This window comes from Episyrphus balteatus, chromosome 3 (assembly GCF_945859705.1).
Source record: "Episyrphus balteatus chromosome 3, idEpiBalt1.1, whole genome shotgun sequence".
NCBI classification, from domain to species: domain Eukaryota; kingdom Metazoa; phylum Arthropoda; class Insecta; order Diptera; family Syrphidae; genus Episyrphus; species Episyrphus balteatus.
Window position 1 is genome coordinate 82,153,174 of NC_079136.1, and position 9,182 is coordinate 82,162,355.

The window sequence follows — 9,182 nt, forward strand, 5'->3', positions numbered from 1 at the left end:
TTTCAACTGACATAAGTTTTTCTGGCTGCTTTAAACGGCCATCAGGAAAAAATATTCAATATCATACTATTTCTTTTTTTGATGCATTTTCCTGAAAAAAAAACTAAAATTCTAGATAGTTCCGCGGAACTAGTTCCAGGAACTTGTTCCGACCGAAAAAAGAACCGTTCCATTTTCGTTCCGGCTTTGGAACTGTTTTGCGGATCTCTGTTTTGTGTAATTTGCCTTGTCTATAATAATAATAAAATCAAAATTGAAACTTTTTCGTATGATTTCTCTTTCCAGTTTTATAATGAAACCGTAATGCCGACTTATAACGAGTCGATTTTCGCCGTGCGGCGAAGGTTTTTGGCGTCAGTCGATTCGTGTGAACGTAAGCCGCACGCGACTAAAGTGACCATCCCCATACTAGAGTCCTAGTCGACTTAAGCCGTGAGACATATCATGTGGTTAAAATCGACTCGTGAAAAGTCGGGATAGGTATACCTACTTATACCTTTTGAATCTTATATATTTTCTAATAACTTATCGTTAATAAAAATTATCTGTGAACCATCAAGTTGCTTAAATTTTTTTGTTGAGATATCACTACAATATTTATTATAGTTATTTCAAAACTTTTAGTTTACATTTATAAAATGACATGATAGGACACCAGATTATATCCGATTAGTCTCTAGTAAGTTACCTGCACAAATTTCTAACCTAACTTAAAAATAGCTTATGATATTGAAAAAGCATAGGAAAAGGGCCCAAGAATTATTTTGCTTAGAGGCCCATGACATGGTTAATCCGGCACTGGTGATACCCAACAAATCATTACTCTATCTATCAAATTATTTAAATAATTCATGTATAACCCAGAGATGTAAAACAAAATACACGCTCTTGCTTTATATACAAACTTGTTCTCTTCTTTGTAACAACTTCAAATCACGACATTAACAAAAAAAAATGACCCAACGCATGCTTCACGTAACTCTTTAAGCTACATAATACCCAATGCATGTTGTATTAATCTCTGAATCATTTGGATAATACCTTTAGCTATTTCTAATGAATACTTTCTTGTTTATTAACTTGTTTTTTTAATATCATCAATTAAGATTTTTTACGTCATAATTCTACGTGTCGTCGCCGCACCGCATCGTCGTCGTCGGTAGTATCTATCTTATTTTACTATTTCTTTGATTTATTCAAAAACAATATTAAAAATTGAATAAATTAATTTAAATCGTGAATGGAAGCGTAACAAATGCAAACTGAATTGGTTTAAATGTTAAAGAATATGTACATTCTAGAAGTAAGCCAAGATTTTGTCAAGACACGCACACGGCTTTTTATTTCTTCATACATCTTCATAATATTTCCCAATTTATTATTTAATAAAACATAGAATATATCTAGATACATATATATTTTATAGACTACAAATCTGTCTTTCAAATTTATTTTTTAATTTTTTTTTGTTAGATTGTTTTAACTGAAAATCTACAAATTTGTTGTTTTAAAAAGCATTATACGAGTAATTATTTGAGTTCTACTGGTCGTATCTTTAAAAAAGAGAACTTTAAACACAAGGAAAAGGACAGAGCATCATTTTTTTACAAATTAAAATACCGTTGAATTTTTCGTAAAGGATGTATAATCACTTTTTTAACACCCAGAACTCCCTTTCCCCTCCCAGCTCACCAACGAAAAAAAAAATATAATATTTAAACTTATAATTTTTAACAGAGTGTAAGTGCACCTCGAATTCTTATTTTTATGTCAACAAATCCAACTTATGTACCTACATAAACATACATAAATTACAGACCATAAGTTGGTCAAAATTCCCATCGCATGAAATGTTACGTAAAAAGTTTTGAAATTAATTGTTTAGATTTTGTATTTACTTCATATTTATATTTGGCACAAGGTTCAAAAACTAATCGATACATTTTTGTAAGGTCAATCAATGTAACGGTAATTGTAGGTAAAGAAACGAATATGTTGTATGTGAATGAAATACTAATGGCCACATTATAGTAGTTCAATTACCTCAAATTTACTATAGCAAGTCTTAAGTTCGTGTGAATTCGAGATTTTAATCAAACAAATTTGTTGAATTAGATGAATTAAAATGCACGACTGTACTTACAAGCCCTTATGGTTTAAATGATTATTGGTTTTACATTGAAGTTACAAATAAATTAATGATTTAATGAAATATTGTAGCTAATTAATGATTTTAAAAACAATAGTTGTTTTACCGAGTAGGTAGTTTACTTAAAATTTTATAATGACATCAGGCACTATAAAATAAGAGCAACATTATAGCTTAAGCCTAGTACCAATCATTGAGTAAATATATATGGAGGACTAAGAGCTGAAGTGAACCAAGTCACAAAAAGTGAATTCGGAGACATAAAGATTTAAAGTAAATGCGCTACCATTGAATCTTATGGGGAAATATTTTTTTTGAACAGATGAAAATTTGAAACCAAACACTTTTTTGACCAAACTAATGACAGATCTTAATAGAGTTAAACCTTGAAAAAGTTTTGATACCTAATAGATTTGAGACCGTTTCAGGAAATTTCCTCAACTAACGAATTCGGTTTTATTAACTCCAAGTTGACGTTTTCAACTTTCGATCTTAAACTCCAGAGTTGATAAACTTCCAGTTTTCTCAACTTCCCAAAAAAGTAGAAGTTTGCCGACCAAACTCTCAAGAGTTTGCTTCAAATTTGTTTTTTAATTTTTCTGTCAAAATTTTGTTGGCAGTTATTGTGTCAACGAATTAATATTCCAAAGCAAACAAAAATCGAAAAATTAAACACAAAAAAGAATACAAATATGCTATGGATATGACAGATTCAAATTTTAATTTAAATAATTGACAGTTTTTGTTTCATATTTCATAAATATCCCAGTGATATTTTTCAAACTTGAAGTTGACCAACTTTAGATCTTCAACTGGAGAGTTAAGGAATTAATTAGTGATTAAAAAGAAATTACAACTTGCGTTTGAACTCTCATAGTTAAAGTCAACTCTCAATTAGGAAAACTCGAGAATTGGCTTCAAGTTGAGCAATAGTGAAAAAAATGGTCCTAAATTTAAAAATAAATACAAAATAAAAAGAAATTTAAGAGAATAAAAACTGTAACTTTATAGTCCAGTAAAGATAGGAAATCCGACATCGAAAGGCTCTGGAAAATTATTAAGTCATTAATATTTATGGCTTTTGAAAATTGACGACGCGAGAGGCGAGACATTTTTGGAATGGCTGAATTTTAATGGGTCAAAAAGTTTAATTGTTACTTATTTCTAAAGATGGAATTTAGTCGTAAAGTACAAAGGTTTTGTTTAATTAAAATCGTTAGAGCTGCTTTCGAAAAAAAGTTGTTGAAGAATCGAGTCAATGACGCTGTGTTTTTCTCATCGTGTTTTCTTTTTTTTAACCTTTTTAAAACTGTTTCATAATACTGCGAATTTTGTATCTATAGTAAAGCAAAAAAAAAACTAGAAAATAACTAATCTCTCTTCGGATATGAACCCAGACCAAAACAAGTAAGAGGCAGTTTCCTTGTCACCCACGCTAACAGAACTTATGAAACTCAGATATCTTTCATGCATATTTCGATTTATACATGTCCAGTTGATCATTGAAACTATCTTATGTTTGAAGAAACAAAAAAAAAGTTACATCAGTTTCTGCTTCTGAAAGGGTTTGTAAGAAATATGGCTGTAAAAGTAACGACAAAATGAGTACCCGCATGTATACGTTACTTTTGATACTAGTACCCGCATCAATAATATCGTTACTCGTTACTTTCGTATGTTTCGCATATTTCGTATGTTTCGTGTGTTTCGCATGTTTCGTTACTATCGTTACTTTCGCATGCTTCGTGTGTTTCGTACATTTCGTATATTTCATGTATTTGATACGTTTCGTATGTTAGGTATTTTAAATATGTTTCGTACATTGGTATAAGGGTGTAAAAATTTTTTTTTTGAAAAAAACCAAAAACAATTTCTATAATCTAAGCTACATTTTAAGGTCATAAACATTAAAATTAGTTGCGGCATTCTCATGTAATAAGAGTTTATATTGAATTTTTTTCGTTTTTTTTTTAATCAAACGTGGAAACTTTTTTGATTTTTTTCCAAATTTTTAGACTTTGGTAATTTTTTGTTTATATTCTTTCAGTAATCTTATCACAATTCTTTGGAGACCTTTATTTCAAAAGTGCAACGCGCAGATCTCGAAATATTAACACTTCAATACAACCATGTCGAACAATTTTTCATTTATTTTTTCTATTGAGAGTGATTTTCAAACCTCGTTTTCTCTGCTTTTTTTTGTGTTGAAAATTTTGCACCGAAAATAAACTAATTTTTTGAAAAAACAAAAATCTTTTGTACATTCTTAAGCTAAATATCAATACCATTAACACCAAGGCCATAAACAGATTGGTTGCGTCGTGGATATACATATTTCGGCCAAATAGAGAAAATACAAAAACGTCTCTTTTGATATTTCTGTATAAATTATCGATAACACAATGATTATTGAACCTTGGCACTACTGTTTTAATCGAGACAAAAGTAAACTCCAGATAATTATCTGTCGTTAGCATTCTGACTATGGTTACGATACCGACACGAGATGCGAAATGCGACAAATTGAGTGTATCACTTCATTTCGTATCTCTTACATCGGATTTAGTATTGAAACTGGAATCGCGTCGTTACTCGTATGTTTCGTATCTCGTACGTTTCGTATGTTTCGTTACTTCAGTACCCAGTAACGAAACATACGAGTAACGATACTGTTTAGAAAGTAACGTTTCGTTACTCGTTACTGAAGTGAATACCCGCATTTTAGTAACGAATACATACGATTTGCTACAGCTCTAGTAAGAAAAGTTAAATGAAGAATTAGTGTAAGACACGAAAAATCTTAATCATCCTATTATATTTTAAGTTTAGAAACAAATAATAACTCAGACAGAATCCGTATGCACTTAAAAATGCCGCATTTCTAGTAATGAAACATATAGATACCCTTTAGTGTCTCTTTTATCTTAATATTGACTCACTATAAATAATAATTCATGTCTTTAACCTATCGCACAAGCAAGTATCTATTGAACCAATTACTAGTTTCGACAGTTTTTGGTTAACATTATAAACCACTTTTTATGCAATATTGTTAACCCCACAATGAACCACTTTTATTTGCATAATTTTTCTTTTTTTTCAAAGGCACAGAGAAACTTAAATAACAGCTGTAACCAAACCAAACCACACAAAAAAGACTTCTCTTTAACATTGTTATCTCTTTCTATGGAAAAAAAGAACTTGCTATTTTACCAAAAACAAGATAAACTTGCATTTTTTTGCTTAAAGCTAAGTTTAATATAATAGAGTTAGGTATTTTAATTTTGCAATTCGACTTCAACTTTTCAAATGCAGAAAGAAAGATGTAAACAAAATAAACAAAAACACAAAAGGAAATTAAGAAACTCGCACATCATCTAATGTTTTTGGGGGGATTTAAAGCCGCTGCCACCGATGTTGTTGGTCGTGGAACAACGGTAGTTATAGTGAGGTGCACGTTCCCAAACAAGAAAAGTTGACTGCCTTCGGGTAATTTAGACAAACTAGTTCGTAGCGGCACAGCGCAGCGGCAGCGGCGTATTGGCGCTGCTCGTTTACCGCGAATAGATGCAATGCTGCTGGATAAATTCCATGCATAAACTAATATTTCAGATGCAAACTATCTATCATGGTAGTTTTGGTAAGGCCTTTGGGTTTTGGGGATCCACTTGTTGGGGGACTTGAATTCAAAGCTTCATTTAATTTCGGCTCGCCAAACCATTCGGACGTTCATACCTATGTATGTCTTAAAAGTTTCGTTTTCTATCGTTTAAAGACTTTCCGCTATTATAAGTGACATTACCTACAATTAATTTAAAAGTTTTTTTTTTTTTCTAAGAAAATAACAAAACTGGCTATTGCACAATTATATTTCCTGAAAATAGTTCAAGTGAAATTTGCGTTTGTGCTTGTGATTAAAAAAAAAAAATACAAAATTCCTCAATCAAAGTCATCAGTTTGAAAATTCCTTGTTATAAAGTGAAAGTTTGCATTTGTAGCAACTTATCTTTCTTCGTATCATGCAATCTAACAAAAGCAACATCCTTGGGGCTATATTATTGAGTGTTTTAACGGTTACGTGTGCTGCTAATAGAGAGATTATCAATAATTCACCACAATTTCAAGAAAAACGTAAGAAATTATTTAACAAATAAAGTTAAAAAAAAACGTGTTTAGTTAAGCTCAAAAGTCGATCGGTCGATCTTTTCTAAATAATCCAGATCCAGAACACTTTCAAGATGGGGACTTAAGGTTTTTTAAAATTTTTTTTTGTTTAAACACCCAAATTCTATAATTTCGCCTCGAAACTAATTTTGGTTTACTGATTTGAGTTTACAGTGAACAGGGCTATGGAGTCAGCTAAGATTTTCGAAAATTATCACAACCTAAAAACTGTCTACAAATTCGAAGTTTTCAAAAAAGTATTCTCCAAATCCATCGAATGAGACATCAAAAGAAAGAACTCTTTAGACCCTATTCATAACTTAAAACCAAATATTTGTAGGAAATCCGGTTGCTGAATTATTTCCAATTGAAGCAGATATTTTTGGATCAAAGTTTTGGTTTACAGATATGAGATCACAGTGAACAGGCCTATGCATTCAACTAAAAAAATTACAAATTCATTTTTTTTTAAATTCGGAATTTTCCAAAATTTTCTCTAAATCCATCGAATGACAAATCAATAGAAAGGACTCTTTAGACTGTATTCATAACTGAAAACCAAAAGTTTGTATGAGGTCGGGTTGCTGAATTATTTGTAATCGAAATATTAATTTTTTTTTTTTTCATTCGGAAGCAGATATATTCGGATCAAAGTCCCGAAACAAATTTTAGTTTACAGATATTAGATCACAGTGAACAGGCCTATGCATTCAGCTAAAAAAAATTAACAAATTATTTTTTTGAGATTTTCGAAAATTTTCCAAGGGGTACGCCTTTTCTAAAAATTCAGATTTTTTAAAAATGTTCTCAAAATCCATAGAATGAGACATCAAAAGAAAGGACTCCTTAGACTCTATTTATAACTGAAAACCAAAAGTTTGTAGGAGTTCGGGTTGCTGAATTATTTGCAATCGAAATTTAGTTTTTTTTTCATTCGGAAGCAGATATTTTCGGATAAAAATCACGAAACAAGTTTGGGTTTACAGATATGAGAAACAAGTTTTGGTTTACAGATATGAAATCACAGTGAACAGGCCTATGCACTCAGTTAAAAAATTAAAAATTTATTTTTTTTAAGATTTTCGAAAATTATCCCTTGTCTAAAAATTCGAAATTTTCAGAAATTTTCTACAAGTCCATAGAATGAGACATCTAAAGGAAGGACTCCTTAGAATCTATTTATAACTGAAAACCAAAAGTTTGTAAGAGTTCGGGTTGCTGAATTATTTGCAATCGAAATTTAGTTTTTTTTTTCATTCGGAAGCAGATATTTTCGGATCAAAGTCTCTAATCACAACTTAAAATCAAATGTTTCTTGGGGATCTGTTTGCTTAATTGCATGTTCACTTTATTGAAATTTTCTTAATGCATGATTTTCGTACCCTGGAGTCAATTTCAAGCTTTTTCAAAATTCAAGATTTTATTTACTTTTGTTTTGTTAAAATCTTATACGTTTTAAATTTTGTTATTTCATCGTCGTTTGTGGGTTCATAATTGTTACTAATATTGTTTTAAAATTTCATAATTTATGGAATTAAATTAATATTGTTCTTGTCCATAGTTCATGTTTTGGCAGAAAGAAACTTTTTATTAAATTATTATTATTTATTTTTTTATTTTAGCTAATTGGTTAAAAACCTGCCCAAGAGCAAATCCAAACGAAAACAAATGTTTTCGTGATCTATTCGAAGGATGTTTTCCAGCTCTAGCAGCAGGAATTCCTGAAATTGGCGTTAAAAGCTTTGAACCATTGCACATCGATGCGGTATCTGTATCGAAAGGAAGTGGAAATTTAGTACTAGCAGGTGGTTTTCAAAATCTGATTGTTAGAGGTCCATCTAATGCAACTGTCCGTAAAGCAAGGTAGTGACATAATTTTGATTGTATGTATCTCTTTACCATTCTCACTAATTGGAAATTTAATTTTTTTAGCTTAGACTTGGAGAAAAAACTTTTCAATTTTGAACTAGAAATTCCAATTCTAAGAATTAGAGCTAAATATAATTTAAAAGGTAATATTCTCCTCTTGCCAGTGGTTGGTAATGGCGACGTAAATATGTCTTTGAAAAATGTCCGAACTGCTGTCTACACGAAAATTAATCTGCGAAATGATCCAGAAGTAAGTTTTTGTATTACCTTAATTGTTTTAAAAACTTTAACTAAATAATTTTTCAAAACTCCCCCAGGAAATCATTCACATTGAAAACATGAAAGTTACATTCTTAGTTGGAAGCATGCGTATTCATCTGACAAATCTCTTCAACGGCAATGAAATTCTTGGAACATCTATTAATCAATTTTTAAATCAAAATGGCAATGAAATTATAGCGGAACTTAGACCCGATCTGGAACTGGGTTTAGCTGACATATTTATTGGACTTTGGAATAATGTTTTCTCAAAGCTTCCAACCAAATTATGGTTACTGTGATTTTAATAATATTTTAATTTGTGTGATTGTTAGAGCATTTATTTAATTTAATCATTTTTGTATTTTGTAAATATTTCCATCAGCACTTAGGATACGGATTTCAACATTAGAAAAGCTAAGCTTAGAAATTTTTATATGTTTTTGAAAACAAAAATATGCACTGAAAAATTAAAAATTTCCAATTTGAAGAATATATTTATTAAAACTACAAACTTCAAAAACTTTACTTTTTAAAGACTCAAAGAAATGCCTTTTATTTTGTGAATCTCCTGTGGATTAAAGACTGAACATTATCTCTCTTTTAAAAAAGTACGAAACTGTGACTTTACATGTTTTTTGATTTTAAATTTATAATGACATGAGTAACTTTGCAAAAGTGACACGCGTTATTTTACAAATGTTACGAGCGTCATTTTTCAAAAGTGACGCACGTCATTTTT

The 9,182-nt window shown here is 30.4% G+C and overlaps 1 protein-coding gene across 1 annotated transcript; it reads left to right on the forward strand.

The window, feature by feature from the left end:
* The first annotated feature begins 5,965 nt into the window (after window positions 1-5,965).
* LOC129914881 (protein takeout) lies at window positions 5,966-8,841 on the forward strand. The gene is made up of 4 exons (XM_055994329.1): window positions 5,966-6,280; window positions 7,936-8,176; window positions 8,246-8,432; window positions 8,500-8,841. The coding sequence occupies exons 1-4, from the start codon at window positions 6,169-6,171 to the stop codon at window positions 8,740-8,742; spliced, it is 783 nt and encodes a 260-aa protein (XP_055850304.1). The 5' UTR covers window positions 5,966-6,168; the 3' UTR covers window positions 8,743-8,841.
* The last annotated feature ends 341 nt before the right edge of the window (window positions 8,842-9,182 follow it).

Coding starts and splice junctions, on each gene's coding strand:
- LOC129914881 (XM_055994329.1), top strand. CDS start 6,169: ATGCAATCTAACAAAAGCAACATCCTTGGGGCTATATTATTGAGTGTT. Junction 8,177..8,245: donor GCAACTGTCCGTAAAGCAAG/GTAGTGACATAA, acceptor TAATTTTTTTAG/CTTAGACTTGGAGAAAAAAC. Junction 8,433..8,499: donor ATCTGCGAAATGATCCAGAA/GTAAGTTTTTGT, acceptor AAACTCCCCCAG/GAAATCATTCACATTGAAAA.